Consider the following 22,589-nt stretch of genomic DNA (forward strand, 5'->3'; position numbering starts at 1 on the left):
GCATGAATCAAAGATGCGCAAAAGAAAGAAAATACAACGACAGCAACAGAAGGCAGCATTACTTCGCCTTCAAATTAAAGGAAAACTGGGGGCTTAAATTCTGCAGAGAACATTTCCTAAACACATCCATATCACAAAAATGACATCATACAAAATGATGCATTTCACTAAACACTACCATCACAAATCATCACCCGTACGCGCCATTCTTTATTTTGAAAACCTTAACCGGAAGCCCTTTTTTTTAATCCTACACTGCTTGAATCTGATGAGGGATCCCTGGAGCGCGCAGCGTAATTGCAGGTGGAAAGGCTGGGAAGCAAGAGGCGATACAAGCAGGTGTCAAGCCGGGTTCGGGTTCATGATACGTTCCGTTTTTCTCCTGGATTTCGGTTGTTTTTGTGTGTTTGTGTCCCCCCCGCCACCTTCGATGATCTACAATGCAGACCTCAGCTTGGCTCGTCGGTCGTTGCGCTCTCATCCTCTGCGCGCTCCAGCTGATGGACGGGGCGAAAGGACAGAAGCAGTGTACTGAGGTGAGGCTACAGTCAATCAGTCTGAGCTGTTTATTGCTATATCAAAATAACTGACTGTTTATATAGAAAAGAAAGAAAAGGCGAAAGGCTGCTGTGTCTGCGCACGCTTGAGCGAGTTTTTAATCTAGTGATCGAACAGTAAGCACGATTAAACATTGATGTCACATTTCCGGGTCGATTTAGGGTGTAGGTTTGGAGTCCCACTTTATAATTTGCAGCATGTGTGAAGACGCACACCTCAGCACTGCTTTCTGTTTAAATAACGCGAACAACATGGAGGAGTATGAATCACTGTTCAGGTCTGCTGTTTGTTGAACTTCACCAGTCTGTGCTATTAAGTTATCAGTTTCCTGCATGAACTGGCTTTTCCTTCCCTCTGGTCTGGCACAGCTCAACACGTTCTGACACTAGGTTGGCAGCACAACACACACACACACACACACACACACTCAGAGGTGTCCCAAGATAGAGGAGCAACATTCCTCTAAGTCATTCTCTTTTTTCACACTGACAAAGAGATTACTGCGGGCCTCCAGTTTGTTCCTATATGGTGGTTAAATCATTGTGCAGCTTTAGCTCTTCTGAGGAGGGTGAAATTTACCAGAGCTGATATTTACGCTGAAAGAAATTTATTCCGAAGAGGATTTTGCTGAATCATGGTGTGAGATGAATATTGAACAGCTGCCACATCAGTGATTGACCACAGCTCTTATGGGAGTCGCAAGAGATAACGAGGGTTTAGTGTTGCACAGTTCACTATCCTGTATTTATTTTTTGTATCACTACAGCAGTAAAAACAGTTTGTGTATTAATATGCTTGATTTAGCCTCATTTCTTGTGACCTTTATCGGAAAGCGTCGCTGAGCTCTAACCTTAGACCCACTTAAAACCAGGGAAAAAAAATCACTCTGCACACAACAGCCTGCATGTGCCGGGGTGTCAAAATCTGGTTTGGCTCAAGGAATAGCATTATGTAAACTGTCAGAAATTAGGCCACCCGCCTCTGTAGACACAAGATGAGGAGAAGTGGAATCAAGAACACTGGGCCAGTGCTTTTCACTCATGGGCCACAGATTAAAACAATTACATGCAATAATCGAATGTCTAAGTGAGCCTACTTGAAATGTTAAAAGCTGCTGGTAAAATGACTCAGCCTCTTTCACCAGCAGCCCACTGCTGCCATCTCCCCTACTCCTATCACCATGGAGATGGTTTGTTGTGACCAGGGGCAGAAGAATGGTTTTAGCTTGAGAGATTACACTGTGACTGGCACTCATGTTTTTCAGCCAATAGCAGCTGGATTCTGTAGTAATTCATTGTTAGTAGCAAGCAGTCTGCTCTGATTTGCTGGTGATTCTTATCTGGAAGAGATGATTCTGTGCTTTGGTTTGGGTGGAGATGTTTGCTGACCTGCCTCTGGCCTATGTTTACTCAGGGTTTATGTCCAAGCCTGCTATGTTGACTGACGTCTTATGTTTTGTGTGTCTCCCTGGCAGACTGATTACTACTTTGAGTACACGGAGTGTGACAGCACAGGATCGCGGTGGAGAGTGGCCATCCCACAGCACCCTGGGGCCTGTGCTGGACTACCAGCGCCAGTGCGAGGCACAGAATGCAGTGAGTTAAGTGTGCGTGTGGAAAATGACTCAAGCTGATGTGTGTATGTCACCTTCTTATCAGTAGCTGGAACTTTCACCACCACAACCTGACTGTGTTTGTTTGGATGTCGACCAACCATAGAGTGAAGCTACAGGCCAATAACCTTGACGCAAAAACGATGTTACATAATATCTTTCTGTGCTTGCTACGAAACAAGGCACATAATTGATGGCACGTGTTGTTGAAGGTTAGTGGTTGTTTAATGTGAAGTGAAAGGACAGGGAGATGTTAGTATAGCTCCAAGAATGCACAGGTGCTCACTGACAAACACGTGTCCTTGAGGATGTTAACTCAAGCTTGTGTGGCGCTTTTTATTGGGCCATGTAACTAACCTTTCCAGTCGATACTAATGTATTTTTTTTCTTAAGTAAAAATGTGAGTCATAGGGAGTGTTTTTGGTAGTTTTTGTTTGACACTCTTATCATAATGGAGCCAAGATGCCACCGTTTCATTACATGACGGAATGCTCATGTTGGTGGTCATACGAGTTTGGTCTTTATCATTCACCTGTACAGGTTTGCCCAGTGCTTTTATTCAACACCACCTCACTAATGGATCGAATCCAACAATAGGGTTCATGGATGCTTTCTTTTCTGTTACTGTTTTCAAACCTACATGTGTTATGTATGCATAAATTGTTTGGAAAAAAATGTATTTATTATTTTAATAATAATAGTGCCGTGAACTGGAATGCACTGAAGACTGAACTAACAAAATGCTTTCCATATCAGCACTGTTTCTCACCTTTTGTTATTTTAAAAACATTTTTTGTTTCCTTCTTCCTCCTCAGACCACTATTTATATACACTTGTGTTCTCATAGGTTCGTCATCTAATTCTAACTCGCATATGATATTTCAGTGTCATTCACTGTATTGAAATGCAGCACACCGCCCACTTAATGAGCTTATCTGTCACCAGTTGTTATGTGTAACTATCAAAGTGCCTGCCAGAGTAAACTATTTTTAAATCTAGCCTTGAAGCGGTTGCATGTGCTCACATTTAGCATAGAGAAGCATCACAATGGCATTAGACCAGAACAGGTATGAGGAAGCACTGTCCTCATACCTGTTCTGGAGAAATGCAGAGACACAATGGCTCAGTGAGGGGAAAACGAGTACAAAGACGCTGTGTAACAGATGTAAGAATGAAGTTTGTCAATCACTGGGGTTACATTACATGTAATGGCTGATGCGACCATGCTTTTTGCTGTAGAATGTGAAGAAGGTTGGTAAATTCAAAAACTGTTTTCTTTCTCTTTCACTGTGTCCACTAGCCTTCTCGTGTAAGGCTGGAGAGTTCCTGGAGATGTCAGCTCAGGAGTGCACTCAGTGTGCAGCAGGAAGCTACTCCCTCGGTAGCGGTATCCGCTTCGACCAATGGGATTACATGCCTATTGGCTTTAGTAGCCTAGCAACCTCCCTGGAGAACAGCCTACCAGGTTATAACAGCCTCACCTGTAACAGGTAATTGAGTAAGACATTTAAAAAAGGGAAAAAGTTGGGGAAAAATACTATGCTGGATTTATTTTTTCTTTCTTGTAGCTCTTCCTGGGTTCCTCAGGGAAACTATCTGGAGTCCAACAGGGATGAATGCACAGTCTCTCTCATCTATGCTGTGCATCTGAAGAAACAAGGCTCAGTTAGCTTTGAGTACCAGTATCCTGACAGTAACCTGCTATTTGAGTTCTTTGTGAGTATTCGTTGCCTTTCAGTGGAAACATCTGCCATCACTTCATTATTAACTATACAGTACTCTCTGTATATAGTAACCATTGTCCTTAATGTAAATATGTAAGAAAAATTGTTTCTGTTCTGTGTCCTGTGTACTGTTTCTTTGTATATGTGTCTTTTTGGCTGCTGTTACAACCAAATTTCTATTCTATTCTATTCTATTCTATTCTATTATTATTGCTTGTATATACATTTAGCTATGCTATTTTATTTGTAAGAAGCCTGCAATAGCTAATTAAAAAGTACTATAGATTGTGCTCAAGCTAAAGCATAGTTACATAGTTTTCTTACAGTTAATTCTAGTACTTCATTTTTTTTGTATTTTCCCCTGTTCACTTATCCTAACACAGCATTAATGTAGTGATGCGGTGTGTATGCATGAACATATAAACCATGCACAATGTTGTAACTGAAAATGAGTGTGAAAAAAGGGGGAAGGTTTTGATCTGCTTGTGTGTGTTTAGATCCAGAATGACCAGTGTCAAGAAATGGATCAGTCTGATGACAAGAAGTGGCTCAAGCTCACCAAGCATGGCGAATGGGCAACTCATACGGTAAATGTCTCACAGAGCAAGACGACGAGTAGACAGAAAGGGCAGGTTTTTAGCCTCGTTCTCCCAAAACAAATGTATTGTGTAACATCCACCGAGCGGATAGAAGCAGGAAGCGTGTACACAGAAAGGAGCTGGCATCATTTTATATTGTCTCCAGTAATTTTCCACTCATGCTGTAAATGAGCTTCTGCACGTACATATTTTGGTTTCTGCATTGTGAATTAAAACGTACAATTAAATGTAATATATGGATCTTCTTGAGATAGGTTTCTAGTGGTGGTACTGCTCCTTGCTTCTTCTCGCAGGTTAGATTAGACTTGTTTGGTTCAAGAAAATGTTCCATATTGTTCTGCTATTTTAATTCCTTAATAAGAAAATAAAATATGAATTTACTTGCGTGGCATTATATACCATGAAAACAAAACAAACAATCTGTATAAAGTTACTGTTGTCCTGCATACTTTGCAGTTTATGTTTTCTGAACTTGTGCTGTTAAGCTTTATACTTCATGGGTAGATGGCTATAGAGTTACAGCTTAGCTGCTGCAATTAAGCTGATCGCATATAATGACCTTTCTTAATTTTCAGATAGAATATATTATTAATATGTAATCCCAAGCTGATGATGCATTGATATGTGTATTCTAGGTGAACCTGAAATCTGGCACCAACATCCTTTACTGGAGGACTGGTGGTGTTACGGTGGGAAAAAAAGTGGTGAATCCTGCACTGCTGAAAAATATTCATATTGAGGGTTGGTGGTTACTTTTGCTTTTTTAATTTTTCTCTTTATAAAAAATGACAAAAAAAAGATCAAACAATTACTTCTTCTTTCTATCTTTTCTGCTCCGCTCAGGTGTTGCCTACACATCAGAGTGTTTTCCGTGTAAGCCGGGATCTTTCAGTCGAGTCCCTGGCTCCTCCTCATGTGAACCCTGTCCTCGGGACACCTATTCTGGCCATGGTGCCAGTTCCTGCACTCCCTGTAACACCAGCACTCAGTATGCAGGTATGAATAAAAAGCTAGATTTGCCATTTCAAATCTGTTTTGAATCCTAATTGCTATCACTGCTATTCAGAGAAGCACATCTAAAGAATATAGATAGAGCTTGTCCTATTTTTATGTCACAGTTGTCAAACTTTAGACAAAGAAACACAGTGAGCCCGTGTGATCGCAAGGGAATAGCAGGTTTTGGCAACTGGGGCAGCAAAAGTAATGCTTGATCTTTATGTTAGTATATTTGCTAACATTTGTAATATGATAGGAAGGCAGCCAATGCACTAGAATCTTGAACTAGAAGTTTAGATTTTTTCCCCCAGGGGGTTTGAACGAGGACTTTTCAGTTAAAGTATTGTGGTTATTTTATTTGATGATGTATCTTGTAACATACTTTTACATACTGCTACATAATGTTAACATACTTTTTGAAAATGTATTTAGTTGGATCTTTCTACTCAAGTGATTTTTTAAAAAAAAATGGCCTGTACCATATTAAATAGGCACATCTCAGGATAAATATTAAGGACTGCCAATAAGTTGCACTCCTTTGGATTATGAACTAAATATGACACAACCTACTCCTTGCCTGGGACAATGATTGGCCATTTCTTGTAGATGCACTGTTCACCGATATGTATTTTGATGTTATTTTTTTAATATTTTCTAATTGAGCTGTTCTCAGTGATGTGTTTTATGAAGACCAAAAGGCAAAACCAGCTGATATGGCAATACAACTCTTCTTTGTACTTCAAACGAGTTGTTCAGACTGTTTAACCATCTAATGAAATTTAAGTGTTAAGATGAAAGAACAGACAATTCCACAGTTTTTACTGAGGCACACTCTGCCTTGATAAAGAATCATATGATGCATTTAATTAATTTTCTGTTTAGTAAAGTCATTTAAAAGTCACTGGATACAGCTAGATATGGTAGAGGATTAGGGCCACCAGGGAAAAAAAAATGGGCATGTCTTTTTTTTCTTTTTTTCCAGAATTCTGAGAAAAAAGTCAGAATTCTGACTTTAATCTCAGAATTCAGAGAAAAAAAAATTCTAAGGAAAAAGTCAAAATTCTGAGGAAAAAAGTCAGAATTCTGAGCTTAACCTCAGAATTCTTTCTTTTTTCTCAGACTTCTGGAAAAGAAGAAAAAAATCACATGCCCGCTTTTTTTCCCCAGTGGCCCTAGTCCTCTTTCCTAGCTAGATCGTCCAGGGAATAAACATATTTTATTTAGTACATATTTTGCGACTGTTGCTTTACTATTGTTGTATCTATATAAAAGGAAATTTGGGGGGGGGGGGGGGGGGGGTCGATTCTGCTTAAAATTGCTCCTGTTTTTAAATAATTATATTTGCTTTATATCTCCTATGTTAATACTAATATAATTTATCCCCACTTTTCCTAGCTGAGGGATCTGGCTCATGTAAGGACAGACCTCCTTGTTCCATGAAGGATTATTTCCAGATCCACACAGCTTGTGACCAAGAGCGCAAGGTGAGAGAAAAGAGGCTACCTCTTTACTAAAGAGCCTGTTGAGACTCGCTCTATAATCACAGTTTGTCCTTTTTGTTCCAACTCACACCTTTTCTATCTCAGACACAGGTCATATATAAGTGGGTTGAACCTAAGATCTGTCTTGAGAATGTGACTGGAGCTGTGACATTGCCTCCAAGTGGAGAACGAGAGCCCTGCCCCCCCTGTAACCCTGGTTTCTATAACAATGACACGGCCACATGCTCACCATGTCCACCTGGGACTTTTTCCGATGGCATGAAACGTACTGAAAACTTTCTATCTTTCAGTCCTCATTTGTCTTTCACTTACCTTTTGTTTCATGCGGTTTCCCAATTGTGTTTTTCACTGTTTGTCCCCCAGCATGTCAGCAGTGTCCTGCAGGCTCTGAGCCCACCTTGGGTTATGAGTACAAATGGTGGAATGTTCTTCCTTCTAACATGAAGACTTCCTGTTTTAATGTCGGCAATTCCAAGTGTGACAGTATGAATGGTAGGTGTTTATGGCAAGATATGCTCACTTTTGCTCTTTCTCTCAATTCTGGTCTTTTGTCACTGTATTGTGTGATGACTCCAATGAAGTGACTCAAAAAGCATGGCAAATATTTGGCTACCATTAGCAACACAACACTAACCGCAACACCCACATGACACTAACTGCAACACCAGCAACACCCACATGACACTAACCGCAACACCAGCAACAACCACATGACACTAACCGCAACACTGACATGACATTAACTGCAACCCTGACACCAACGTCCCCCCCCAACAACAAAAACATCACCCCCTATGACAACAATGATGCCAACAGCTCTCCATCCTCCTCTAACAAAATAGTTAATTGTGCTCATGGAGAGGAGGGGGGACGGTTTATCTTTATTTTAAGCAAATACACTAGAATTCATGCAGTTTCCAAAATGTCTATACATTATTATACTATATTTATTTACTTATTTATTTTCAGGTTGGGAGGTTGCAGGTAATCACATCCAGACTGGAGCCGGAAGCTCTGATAATGATTACCTCATCCTCAACCTCCATGTTCCTGGATTCAAGTAAGGATATTTGCTTTGAGTTTTTTAGCCTCCATCACTTTTGCCACTGAGCTATTTCTTTCAGTGACTAATTCCCTTCTTCTGTCTTCATATGCTTCTGTTTATTTGCCATCAGGCTTCCTACTTCAGTGTCGAGTCATTCAGGGGAAGAATTTGGTCGCATTACATTTGAATTTGAAACTTCTTGCACAGCCGACTGTGAGCTCTACTTCATGATGGTGAGAAGAGTTACTGACATGATTGCTGCTCTGAAAAATGTTACCATAGATTTTCAAACCAGAAATTTGTCTAATGAATCTTTTAGGATGTAAACAGGAAGAGTACAAAAATAGTGGAGTCTTGGGAGAAAAACAAAACAAGGCAAACCTACACACACATCATGACAAAGAATGCTTCAGTTTCCTACACATGGGCCTTCCAGAGGACTAACCAAGCTTCAGATGTGAGTAGAAGTACACAATTACACACAGATATAAACTCATTTAAACTATATTCACTTCAAAGCTATCAGTGAATGATGTTCATTAATACTTTCCATCCATCCATTCATTTCATTCCCACGGTGACCCTCCCCAGACTCTGCTTCCTCTATGGAAGATCCCACAGTCTTCTGTTTATTTGCCATCAGGCTTCCCGCAGTCCCACCTGAGCCAACTCACCACCAGGTGGTGATCAGCTGTAGGGCTACCACAAACGATTATTTTGATAGTCGACTAGTCACCGATTATTTTAGCGATTAGTCGACTAATCAGATTATGCATCCATTGGACGTAAAACGTACAGCTTACTGCACCAGCAGCATCTGCTCTTATATAACTGTCATTAGCTTGCAGCTTTAAGTGTGTAAGGTATGTGCTAATTAAAAATAAAGACAAGATGATAGTTTCTTAAATTTTAATGAAATTTGCAGATTGTTTCCGTGAACTTTAATAAACTCCTTGCTATCTAAAATATAACGGGACACCTGAGTATATTCTCAAGCATCTCACATTTCTGATAATCAGTTGTCTGCTTGATGTTTATTCAGCTGTGTAAAAACTATAACTTTAATCTCAGCCAAACCGATTTACTCAGGAACAAATAAAATACTAAAAAAGCCAAACAATAACATTTTTAAGTTATCTAAGTGACTTACATATATTTAACCTGAGTAGTGAAAGACAGCGGTGGGTTTCGAAAACGATTTGCCTGGAGTGCGGTGTTCTCACGGGCTCTAGTGAGCCTTGCTCCCGGCTAGCTATCGAGCTAGTGGGTAACAGACGTCACCGAAAACGTCGGAGCGCTTTTGAAAATTTGTGGTGTCTTGATAAACTGAGCAGATATTTGAGGTTTACACAGCTACATTCTCGCCTGAAAATATGTTAAACGTTTATTTTGTGACCCAGAAAGAATAATAAGAGTAATATTAAAACTAACTAGCTACCGCCATTGTTGGAAACTGAGCTGGGCTGTGCTTTGAATTCTGGGACACAGCTTCTTCTTCTTCGGGGTTTAACGGCAGCTGGCGTAATTGTACATGCAGTGCTGCCATCTTCTGTTTCAGTCCGTTATTACACTCTTAAATCCTACTACTTATTCCTGCATCTTTTGTGATCTTACAAAGCTTCAAACGATGCGTCGACTATTAAATCAGTCGTCGACGATTTTGATAGTCGACATAATCGTGACTAGTCGACTAATCGTGGCAGCCCTAATCAGCTGTCAGCTCAGCATCTCTCTTCACCCAAGTATCTAGCACATACGGCTGCAGATCTGATGATACAGTTACAAAGTCGATCACTGACGTGTGGGCTAGGGTGTCCTTTAAAATTATAAATATATTTATATATTATTAATTAAATTAGAGTTATATATAAATATATAACTCTAATTTAATTTACCTCAAATATTTTAGTTATCTCATATAATTGCAAACCTTATTACATATCATAAAGTGCAAAACTGTAAAAGAATAGCAGTAACCTTTGCTTCTTGCTTTTGGTTTTAAGCTGTCTTTGGTTGCTGTTGTCGTTGTGTTGTAATTTGTGCAATAGCTAATAAAATCTGAAATGACCGAGTTCTTGAGGTCAGACCACTTTAGGCACACCAAGTACTCCTTTTTTTTGGTTCTAAAGATAAATTCTGAAGTGTCATTCAGTGTCTTGCACAATATATCAACACTGGAAATTTTATTTCATGTCATCTAGCTGATGTGTATTTATCTCTCTCTACCTAAGGTACGACAGTATGTCAAAGATGTGGCACGAATCTACTCCATCACTGTGAGTAATGCGGTGGATGGAGTGTCCTCTAGCTGTCGGGTTTGTGCCCTCGGTGCACAACCGTCCAGCTCTGCGTGTGTGCCGTGCCCACCTGGGCATTACATAGACGCAAGTACGAGCCAGTGCACAGAGTGTCCACCTAACACATACCTGATGCCTCACGCTGCACCAGGCCCTGATGCCTGCAAATCCTGTGGACCTTCCAGCAAAAGTGACAAGGTTTGTTGCTGTGATTGAGAAAAAAATTAAGAAAATTCTTGTTATCAGTAAGGCAGTACACCAGATACCTGTGTACTTGTTTTCCAGGAGCACAGCTTATGCTATAGTGACTGTCACTTCACCTACACAGAAGGCAATGCCACTCTGACTTTTGACTTCAGCTCACTTGGGCCAGTGGGGTCACTGATGAATGGCCCAAGCTTTACCTCAAAAGGAACCAAGTACTTCCATCACTTCAATATCAGTATCTGTGGAGGAAAGGTGTGCAAAGATGAAAATGCGCAGAAAATCCTGCAATTTTAAATGTGTTGTGCACAAATTGAATGTCATTGCAATTTTCTCTTTTTCTTTAAGGGTCAGTTGGCAGTATGTACAGACAATGTAACAGACCTATCCATCACCGACTCCCAGAGAGAAAAGGAAGGCCCCAACGCCATCACGACCTTCATCTGTCAATCAACAATAATCCCAGCGAGTGGACGAGGATTCCACACAGCCCTCTCCTCGCAGTCCATTAACCTGGCTGACACATTTGTTGGTTAGTGAGCATCAAACACAGATGGTGGCAGCGAAGAGAATTGAATTTAGGATTACTTTTTTATACCTCTATTTTTATTTTAAAAGAATAAAATAATATGTGATAATAAGTAAGTTTTGTGGGGATCATTACTCGTATAATATAAAATGTCTCTTTTTGCTTGTCTTTAAATGTTAAACTCCTGTCATAGAAAAGATTAAAGACAAATTAAAAGTAGACATATTATTAAGTAATACATTTCTATAAATATTAACAGGGGCAACTGTGGATAACAACCTTGAAGGAATAAGTGTAACACCAGATCTGTTTCCCAAGACCTCCAAGAAAGTCCCTGATGTCAACTTTTACTACAGGTGCCTATCATTACAGGCATTATTTATAGAGTGGGAAAAAAAATCAGTGCTTTAAGCTTCTTGCTTTCTGTGCTTTTTGGTGTAAGGTCTTTGGAGACAACTTCATCTTGCGAGTCGGGTCGGAGCGTGGTGGTGACACTTCGCTGTAACCCAGACAAGAGCACTACGGGGGAGCTCTCAGTACCCAGGTCTTTCTCATCAACGTCTCTCTAATTTTCACGTGTTGCATCACAGTTTGTCACTGTTCTGTGCTGTGGTCTAGCTTACTGAACAAATTGTGCCTTTGGCTATTTCAGTCAGTGCCCTGCTGGAACGTGTGATGGTTGCACCTTTCAATTCTTATGGGAGAGCTCAGGGGCTTGTCCTACATGCACAGAAAGAGACTATCATCAGATAGAGGGAGTCTGCAAGGGAGGAAATCAGGTGTGTGTGTGGACATATACTCGACCATGAGTACTGGATTTTTCTTAAAGGCACGTTTAATGTGGATTAAAACAGACTGTGTACTGCAGCTTTCATTTGAAGTGGTTTATATTCACCTCAGATTTTAAAATTCTTATCCAATTTTATAGCCAGCCAAGCAACCAAACGGGTTATAATTCCACAACTGTTCATGCTAACAAGCCTAAAGGTTGTTAGCATCCAAAATATCCATGTATGTAGAAAAATCCCACAAAGCATAAAGCCAGCACTATAACAGTCTTTGTTTCACTTAAAATGCAGGTTGCTGGAATGAAGACAAACCTATTGAACACTTCAAATTTCATATTTACACTTACTAATGTATGCACTGTCCCATTCATATGTGTATATCCACCCTTAGGACTTGCTGTATGTGTGGAATGAACCAAAGCTGTGCATGGGTGGTGTGCCCTTGCCTGCTAAGAAAACACAGACCTGTGAGGGCATTGAGTTCTGGATCCATCTTGGTGCAGGACTGGGAGCTTTCACTGCAGTGTTGCTCGTTTCCCTGACCTGCTATTTCTGGAAGAAGAACAAACGGTATCTTTAGCCTTTTTTAGCTTCACATGTTTTGTTTTTCTCCTTTTTTTCTTTCCTTAACTTTGTCTCTTCTTCTCCATTATTACCAAATCCCATCTCTTGCCATTCTGTCTCTGTAACATCACAGTATTTATGTGAAGATTCTTCGTCTTCTTCTTCTTGTAAATTTCTGCAGTATTGATTCTGTCACTTGTCTCTGTGCAAGGTTGGAGTATAAGTACTCCCGGCTGGTGATGTCTGCTAACAAGGAATGTGAAATGCCAGTGGCTGACAGCTGTGCTGTGATGGAGGGAGAGAATGAGGCAGACATGGATGATGAAGTCGTATACACAAAACCTTCTTTACTTGGAAAACTCAAAGCCATAGCATCCAAGGTGAGAGACACAGTATCACTATACTTTTAAAACCACAAAATTCCACAGTGGCAAAAAACAAACAAACTATATAGTGTTGCAAAATAATTCTCTTTTTGTTTTCATTTTAGAGAAATGGAGATAACTATGAAAATGTGCAGCTAAATTCGGCTCATTCCAAAACATTGGTGTGGAGCTAGAGTGGAAGAACCGTGAAGGGGGCTGAGGGGAGAAATCAGACCCTCAAGAGACTTTGTGACCCCTATCTAACTATCCCCTTTATAAGCTTTGATACCTGGAACACCAACTGTTTGTATGTGCACACACATATAGACACAATATCAGAGCCATGCTCAAACGAGTCACACTAACCTGGTGGCCTTAAAGCTTGGTACGATGGAGCTGTCCAGTTAAAGACTGCGTAGCAGGTGTGTGACTGACACTTCCTGATAGCTGTCTGATTCTAATTTATTTCAGGAAAAAATTGATAGAAGAGCTCAGGGTAAGACAAAGACCTATTTAAGATGTCCTGTTTTGCTATTTTTCTCTCTTCAGTTTGCGTATCGTCCAATATTTCGTTGATACCTGTGGTATAGTTCAACTTCAGGAAAGCTATGATTTGCCTTTCCATATCCCACAGATGTTTACACAGATTGGTTTATTCTTTTCATGTACAATCATTATCTTCTCATGTTTTTGTTGTTTTTTTATTTTATTTGAAATTATATAATGAAGAGAACTACTGATCAGTTGAAATTTGAATTTGCCATATTCTGTTTGGGTTGTGGTGTGGACTGTCCATGTACATCAAATAAATCATGATGTATTTATGTATAACCTGACTCAGTTTGATTATCTTATTAAAAAGCTGCTGAGAAATTAAGCAATAAATACATTTGAGTTAAGATTAAGTCAAATGTATTTGTTCAATACTATTTAGACTCAAGGTACCTTTGCATGCTTTGCAGACTGAAAAGAGGAATACAAAGAGACATTTAAAACATCTGTAAACATATGTATACAAGCTTGCACAAACAGTCAATATTAAAATATGAAGACATTTCACAGATGTCCAGTTATATAGATCTGGTGCACTTGCTTCTATTTTAATGGGATCGTCACCAAAAATTCAAGTTGTTTCTAATACGGCCTTAGTAAAAGCTATGTCAAATCATCAGTAACACTATGGGGGGGATCCATAAAAAATGGAACTGGCAAACAAAAATGTAACTCGTGAAGAAATATGCACTCATCAACCACTTTGTTAGGGGATCCTATTGTCAAGATGACCTGCCGAAGTTCAAACTGAGCATTAGAATAAAGAAAAGAGATCTAAGTGACTTTGAATGTGGCATGGTTGTTGGTACCTGACGGGCTGGTCTGGTTCACACACAACCATCCTCGAGGTTTACATTTCCCCACAGAGGCAGTGCTTTGTGGCGAAATGTCTTGTTGATGTCAGAGAAGAATGGCCAGACTACTTTGACCTGATAGGATAATGAGAGTAACTGAAATAACCACTTGTTAAAACCAAGATACGTAGAAGAGCACCTCTGAATGCACAACATGTCACAGCTTAGAACAGATAGGCTGCAGTAGCAGAAGGCCACATTGGATGTCACTGTTTTCTTTATCATGACAGTGAGTTCAACTTACTCATTTGGCCTCCACAGTTACCAGATCTAAATCCAATGGAGCACCTTTGAGTTTTGTGCAACGCCAGATGCAGGAGATCATTCTGCATCACAGTGGTGATGTGTTTCAAATAAGATCATTTTGAATTTGATGGGATCAACACATCTCAAAAAAACTTGGGACAGGGTGCTGTCCCCATTTCATTTAACAGCAGCTTGTAATTGTGAGCAAAGGAGACCATGTGCTGGAATTTTTGGGAGAGGTGATAATGGACTCAATAGCTGCTCACCAGTCCTGGGTCTTCTTATTTGTATTTTTGGTTTTCTGGTGTGAGAAATATTTGACCCATGTTATCCTAAAAAATAATTTCAAATTTAAAACAATCTAACCACAAATGGGGATTTCCATGTTTTCTCAGTCCAGTATAAATGAGCCTTGACCCAGAGAAGACGTATGTTTCTGGATTATGTTTGCAGTGATTTCTGGAAGTGTTCTCAAGCAGTGATTTCCATTATAGAATCATATCTGTCTGTTAATGAAGAACTACCTGATGGCCCCAAAGATCATGAGCAATCAATACTTATTTTTGGCCTTTTGCTTTGCCCAACAAGATTTTTCTGGATTCTCTGAATCTTTTGATGCACTGTAGATAATGAGTTATTGAACATCTTGCATTAAGGAAAATTATTCTGAAATTGTTCCACAATTTGTAGATGCAGATTAGTGAACTTCTGCCTAGCTAAGATGCTTTTTAAAAAAAAACAAAAAATACAGAATATGTTACTCACCTGTTGCACAATTAATTTTGCACAATTGCAAAATGTTCCTCCAGATATTTCTCTTTAGTACTACTTATGTTTCCAGCCTTTTGTTCTTGAAATGTGTGGCTGCTATCAATTTCAAACTAAGCAAATATTGTTCATAAAATGGTAAAATGTCTCAGTTTAATGTTTATGAGATTTGCAAATGATTGCATTGTGTTTTAATTAAATTTTTACAAAGTGCCCAACTAGTCATCACACAACAAGTTTACAGATAAGGCAGAACTTCATTTCCTGGTTTTGGTTGTTATAGTGGAATGAATGGCATTCATCAGGCAGAAGATTTATATCGTGTCCTGAAAGCATTCAGTATTTCCAAACCCCTGTGGCACTTGGCTTCAACGGTAATATAATATCCTACCAACGGAGGGCACAATATTACCTTAAAATGATATATTACTTTTTAAAGTTACCATTGCGCAAATCATCATGCTGGCTCAGAAGTGGCTACCTTTGACTTTCTGATATACAGGATGCGAAAATTACACAGCTGAAGCAGGAAAAAAAAATCCCCCTCGCGGTTAGAAATAATACATTTGATGAGCCACTTTTTCCCCACTTTTTTCCTTAGCAACTCACCCTGGTCTTCACTGGCATTCGCCATATTGTCCTGCAGATGTCAGTCAAACATTAAGATTTTAAAAGGTAAACTCATGTCGTTTAATTTAACGTCCTCTCTGATTTTTCCCTGGTTTTTGCTTTCCTACAGAACATCATTTTTCAGTGCAAGTTTCTGAAAATTTACCTGTACACGATTCCCGAGTGTTTAATGTGGCTGGAAAACTCCTTGCTGTAAACCGCAGCACACTAGGGTATGGTGGTCATAAGTGTAATTACTGAAACTAACCGCTGGAGGGCGACATTCACTAGTATACAAAAGAAGAGTCCAAATCCTGTTTTACAGAACAGATAACGATAATGTAATCTTGTAAAAATAATAAAGCAAAATGAATAAAATATGATAAGATTTTTATTTCAACAGTTTGACATGTCCCTGACTTTTCTAAAAGCAAAACAAAATAGCTTCTCTAACGTACGTTGTGTCAAACTACAAGCTACTGACTGCAGTGTAGAATGGAAAATTACCAAAAGACTGCTTCATCTTTATCTTTTTTTAATACACACTTTTAACGTCTTACTTTCAGAGACTGAACCTTCACACTGCATTTAGCAAAAACACTGGGCTCTCCGGTAGATGGTTTAACAAGAGTGCCTTCATTGGGGAACAGATGAGGCAGAGTGTTAGAGCCATCTTTTAACATTTGGCAACACACACGTTGAATAGAGCCCATGTGGATATGAAAGTGATGTTGAGAGGCTGTTAGTGTTGCTGGAGAGACGAATGTATCTGCACTTCAACACACATTTTAGCTGCATTTATTGATATTTTTCTGAGATGAACAGAGAGAAGGATGAGAGGACAAAACCAGGTTTTTTTCCTTGTTGTTATTTTATTATGATGTCATCACAGCCTTATTATTGCACATACCATAAACACGGAACTATTGCTTTTGTGGTTGATCAGTTCCAGAGTCCCTTAAACCTCAGCTTCATTTTGCCTGCAGAGATCTCATCTTGTTTCAAAGAGGCCAAGGACACATTCTGCTATACGGCGGGGGCTATAGCACAGAGATCTCTGTGGAGCACACAGCAGTTGGCTGAGGCTGAATAGAGGAACAATGTTTATAATGAATGGCTGCTTGTAAAGGATATTCATGAGTAAAGCCAATTAAGGACGCTTCCAGAGTGAGTTACTTGGTGCATGACATGGTAAAACTCGGAAAGGTGAGGCATTTCAAAGTAAAGCATTTCCTCTACGTCTCAGTTCCAACAGATTTTCCCATACACCCGTTAAACCCTTTTCAAACCTCCTTATGCCTCGACAGCATGCCTGCAGTGGGCTCCCAGATCTAAATGCTTCAGTTCAAGTATGGCCTAGCAGTCTGCTGGTCTTGCTTAGGTGGTCTTGGCTGAGACCCACTGTGTAGCAAGTTTCACACATCGAGTGGAGATGAGGTGGACAAATGTGGCGAGGGAAAGGTTGAAGGGGTGAGGCAGACTGTGAGAGACGGGGTCAAAAGAAGAGTGTGAGATTGTTGTCAGAGACTGGTCCCTGGACTAAATGAGTGGAGAACAGGGTTAAGTGCTCTATTTGTACAACTATTAAAAGCTGGGAGTAGGGTAGAGGGACTCGCAGAGCCAAATCTCATCAGTCACTGCCAATTTGAATCAGAACCAGCAACTCGTTTTTCTTTTCCTCCTTTTTCGGCAACTCCTCACCCCTCCTCTTCATGCGGACACACAGACATTCCAGCAGCGGATGTGATGGTGGTTGTCCATAGCAACGTGCCATGCTGGGTGTATCTTGTGGGAGCAGGACCACTGAGTGAATGGCTAAGCCTTCTTCTAACAAAGACTGCGAATCTCTGAGATGCTTTGAGCTTCCATAGAAGCACTGTGACTTCTGGGCTGTGGGAGTGCTTTACATAATCCAGCAGCAGCTTCCCTCTGCTCCGCCACAGCGCTCTCTCCTGCTGCTCTCTGCACCTGACACACACGCCCCAATGTAGGTCGGCTCATCTTGGCGCATCCTCTGAAATTCTTTCAATCTATCATTCAGTGTGATAATCACAGGGTGCTCTTGGAGACAGACAGCGTAAAGGTGTAGACCAGTCATGAGATGAATGTTCAACAGTTCTACCCACATCTGCTGTAGGAAATTTGAGAGAATAGTTTGAAAAGGCTCGACCGGGGGGGAGAAAATGAGTGATTCCGATCACATATTTTGCTGGAAACATCAAATATAACAGTCACACTTTATTCTAGACAGCATATTATATGTAAACATTTAAGATCAATTTATTAATAATTTACTACCACCTTAAATGCAATAAATTATTGCATGAGTCACTTGTTTAAAAAGAAAATATGCTAAATTACTCTGCTAATATTTAGATTTTCTCGCAACATTCATTTATTCCACCACCTCAGAACTGTCACCCAGCAGCGAGTCTGCAACATTTCCAGCTTGAAACAGACAGTTTGATGTGTGTGGATGTTTTGATAAATTTGATGTACTTTATGGATATGAGTTCTTCTCTAACATCCTTTTGTTAGCTGGGATCAGCCAGCAGCTGACATTGTGTGCTCTGCTTCCTTTCGTGAGCCTCTCTGGGACTGCCAAAGCCAGCTGCTCCTCTGCGCCTCTCAACATCAACACATTTAACACAGATATGTAAACTGCACACTTCAATAACTCAGTGAGTCAAAGACTCAATCTTAATGGTATATGAGCTCCTCTTCCCCTCCCTCATTTTATTGGAGATGCTATGCTGTAAAAAATATATCAGAAATACCCTTTCCCTTTTAATAACAGACTGGAAAAGATATGGGTGGTAGGGAAAGGCATTTTAACCCAGGGATTCCTCCGAGTCGCCATTTCAGTAATTCAGGTAAACAATCGATGGCAGAAGGCTCGTTAGGAAATAAAACTATCTGCATGTTCTCTATAGTTAGCCCACTTTTCCATTCACCAAACAGGGATTTGCAGCTGGTAATGTAAAATTGGTCTTTTACAACTTCTACCTGGAGAACTATCAAACATTACATTAAGGCACATAGCCATATTCAAAACATCACCACATACTGTATCTATGGGGCACAGAAACATCAGCTACCATTCCCCTCTAGCTGGAGAAATTCAGCATGTATTCATGAAAGCAGACCATTTTCCTCCATTAGCGTTTGAGTCATTTGAGTACATAAAGTTCATAATTACAGGGTAAGACACCAGTTTGCTTTTGTCGACACAACTATTGCTGCACTGTCTGTGTTGACAGTTATGAGGCAGAAAAAAAGGTGTTTGTTGTACTGTATCTTTTCAGCCCTGCTATTAGTTATTATTAGCAATCCATTACAGAAATCCTCCATAGAAACAACAGTTTAAGAGTGGGAGTAAAACACTGTTGCTTTGGTGAACACATGTCTGGAACTATGGCCATTAAGATAAAGGGATTCCATGATTAGAAATAGAAAAATGAACATTTGTATCAAAAGCAAAACATACCTTCCCGCAAAAAACAACCACATTAGGTTCTTAAATAGATCTAGGATGCAAAGCACATCTATCAAGATGTGAACGGATGAATTCTCAAACTGAAAGTTGATGAATTTGAGAGATTTTGTTTTTTATACATGTCCATTCCAGCTGTTCTAACCAGTCCAGGTTATGCTTTAGTCCACATTCACTCTAGGGTTGTAAGACCATCAACATTGTGCTGTTTGAACCATCAGTAGCATAATATACAAATGTACAGATACACAATAGAAATACATACATAATTTGTTATTACAATGAGATCTACAAAAAAGCATGAGAATAAAAAGTCTGTGGGGTATTGCAGGTGAGGCAAGCAGAGCCACAAATGTGCATCCAGACTGAGGGACACAGCCCCTCCTACCATGAGTAAGCGCATGTCTATTTACACTGCATCATAACAAAGCTATCAAAAACAAAGGCTCCAAAAATTCCTCCTAAAAACTTTTTTTGTTCTTTTGTTTCTCTACATACAACAATTTTTGATTTCCATGTATATACATCCCTAGAAAATAATTTCCATATAGTTACACACTTTCTACATATGTGAAACGATACAGTTCTAGTCCACGAGGAAGGTGTCTGCTTGTTTGTGCGTGTATGTGCACATATGTGACTGTTTATCTGTGAGCGTTGTGTGTGTGTGTGTGAGGCGGGCAAAGAAGAGGATAATGTTCATCAACTGGCTAACAGTCGCAGGGGGCAGATTTGGAGAGTAGACTGGATGTGGTCACAGAGAGGAAGTAGTAGAGTCTACAATCTCTCTCCCGTTGCACACAGTGGGAACATAGTGGGCGCTGACAGAAGCTAGAAAAGGAAAAAGGAGCAAGGGGGTTAAAAGGGAAAATACAACTACACAGACAGAAAAAAAGCATAGTTAAATATTCAAATTTGTTGGTGTCAAATTAGTAAAAGAAAAAAACAACAACATCTTTGTCATACAAAATAGCAAGATACACAAATATTCATATTTTGCAGTAGAATTAACCTCGAGCAATACCCCCCCCCCCCTCCCCACACACTCACACATTTAACATATTTTACATTTTTACTAAGTCTTGAATTACTCACAGGAACTTACTAACATTAGGAGTTGTCAGGTAATAACAATTCTCAGCTGAATAAGCCCTGTGGAAACACTCACCAACTGGGCTGCTCCAAGAAACTGAGTGATCTGGAAATAAGCTAATTGGTTTGGGTATCTACAATTCAGGGGAGTCTATAAATACAACCCATGTTCTTTTAGTTTTAGTTTCCACTATCCAAAATACCATTAAGCAACGTGAGTTTACAGAAACTGTGGAAATCAAGACAGCATCTGAGAGAAAATGTTCAGATAAAACTGCAGGTCTGCTGGGCAGGAAGTCTAATCAAAACCACCCACTACAAAACAGTTGCTGGAAGCTTTAGCTAAAATAGGCGTGGTGGCGGGCTGTTCCACTGCGCAGCACTAATGCACAAACTGGGTCCCTACATCAAAGAGTCATCAGGAATAAAACATTACCTGTGACCTCATCACTAAAATCAGTGTCTGATGTATGCAGAGCAACATCTGGATAGGTCAGAGATGAAGCTTTTTTGGCCACAATCACCAGGGATTTTTCACCAGGGGGAAAAAAGAAGCACTATTTCATGAAAACATGCCAATGGCTGCCAACTGTTAAGTAAGTAGGAGGTTGGGAATATTATAAATAGTAATAGACAGGAACATATTGGACTTTTTGTTGAGTACAGAATGTTGAGCATATAACCAAATAACCTACCGTGAGATGCATATGAGGTGGCAGCCCCGCTGACACTGAAGCGATTAAGGTTAAGCCTGTGGCTAGTTACATTCTTTTGGGGCTGAAACATGATGATGTGGACCTTGGGGGCAAACATGCAACCCAGCACCACAAAGCCACTCAAGCTGACTGAGATACACATGGTAGTTGTCTGAACCTGCAGAGGAAACATAAGAAGACAGCAATTAGTAGCCAGGTTAGCACAAGACATATCAGTTGAACATCCATCCATGCATCCATCGATCTAGCTAACAGCCACATTGTGAGCAGTTTGCAAGTCTATCACTGTCACATGGAGTAAATCGTTTAATTGCTTGTTGCTAACATTTGCATCCACGGTCAGCTGAGACTTGCCAGTTATCCTGACATGCATGCTTTTGTACTGTTTCAGCTGCTATTACAAACTAATTTAATGATAACAATCTTTAATAATGAAAATACTTCAAAGGAACATTTGAGTGCTTATGACAAAGTGCTTTGAATAGAATTAGAAATGAAAGCAAACGCTGCTAAAGACACTAAAGAAGTGGATCTCTGTGTCTGCACACGCTGCAGATAATCATGCATGTAAAGTGAGAGCACAAGTCTTTGTTAGCATACTTTGTTAGCTTATAACACTTACTAGAATCTATCAATAAAAGACTTAATCAACAGAGACCACAGTGGCCAAAGTCTCTCACTGGAGAGAAGCTTTAATTTTATTCTCTGTGAAATCAATGCCAATTAAGTACACTCTTATTCTCTCTTGATTCCTGATCTCCAGCACGCAGCAGTGCGCACTATAAGTTGCTGTATCCCGCCATAATCGTTATCATAAGTGTTACAAATGTTTGAATAACAGCAATTCCCAGTGAGATCACAATACATCTGAGCATATCAGCAATAAACCCTTCAACGTCTCCTCTGAGTACGTATGTACATAGAGTATGTGAGTGGGCGGCTATGCATATTGGCGATGCTTTTCCCATATCTGTCTAATCTTACAGTAACATTACGTCAAAAAATGCATATTTAGAGGGGTGGAGAGGAGAGCTAGAGAGAGTATGAGAGTGAGCAAAAGAGGGTCATTTATTTGACATTTTACGGGGATCAAATGAGCAGCCCTGGCATCAGCACTCTATCAGCGCTCCTCCCTTGCGCCCTTTGATACAACGTGTGCATTTGTGGAGTGTGTGTATATAAGGTGTGTGTGTGTGTATGCCTAAGATTTGTATGGTCAGGTGAACATTCGCTCCCCTTTGCTGTTAAATCTGAACATGTGTCAGCAGTTTGACAGAGCTTGTTTAAGTGTCACTCCCAGTACTGCACAGCTGGGACATTTGCCAATAGGATTAGGAATTGTTGAAGTTGTGACTACACCTATGTGATTTCTGCTTTGTTAGCTGTGCATCTTTAAAAAAAAAAATCATGTTGAGAAGATAAAAACTGCTCAAATAACCGCATTACATACTTGAAACACCAAAGTGAGTCAGTTGC

General features: G+C 40.0%; 2 protein-coding genes across 6 annotated transcripts in view; one reads left to right on the forward strand and one right to left on the reverse strand.

Moving 5' to 3' along the window:
- Nucleotides 1-238: 238 nt before the first annotated feature.
- On the forward strand, nt 239-13,614 carry elapor2a (endosome-lysosome associated apoptosis and autophagy regulator family member 2a). Its single transcript, XM_085166939.1, has 22 exons — nt 239-536; nt 2,033-2,153; nt 3,471-3,660; nt 3,739-3,886; nt 4,392-4,481; nt 5,129-5,234; nt 5,337-5,489; nt 6,885-6,973; nt 7,076-7,256; nt 7,355-7,483; nt 7,961-8,051; nt 8,167-8,269; nt 8,356-8,493; nt 10,268-10,531; nt 10,619-10,792; nt 10,886-11,069; nt 11,326-11,422; nt 11,509-11,610; nt 11,719-11,845; nt 12,246-12,424; nt 12,630-12,798; nt 12,909-13,614. Exons 1-22 carry the CDS (start codon nt 441-443, stop codon nt 12,975-12,977), a joined length of 3,000 nt encoding a protein of 999 aa, XP_085023065.1. The 5' UTR covers nt 239-440; the 3' UTR covers nt 12,978-13,614.
- A 3,043-nt stretch (nt 13,615-16,657) lies between these two features.
- Nucleotides 16,658-22,589, reverse strand: part of grm3 (glutamate receptor, metabotropic 3) — a 42,605-nt gene continuing 36,673 nt past the window's right edge. For all 5 annotated transcript variants that reach the window (XM_085166944.1, XM_085166940.1, XM_085166945.1 and 2 more), the window contains 2 exons: nt 21,093-21,270; nt 16,658-20,136 (listed from right to left, as the gene is read on the reverse strand). In XM_085166944.1, coding sequence (XP_085023070.1) covers nt 20,060-20,136; nt 21,093-21,270 — 255 coding nt within the window. In that variant the 3' untranslated portion in view covers nt 16,658-20,059. The remainder of the gene's footprint in view (nt 20,137-21,092; nt 21,271-22,589) is intronic.

This window comes from Neolamprologus multifasciatus, chromosome 7 (assembly GCF_963576455.1).
Source record: "Neolamprologus multifasciatus chromosome 7, fNeoMul1.2, whole genome shotgun sequence".
NCBI lineage: Eukaryota > Metazoa > Chordata > Actinopteri > Cichliformes > Cichlidae > Neolamprologus > Neolamprologus multifasciatus.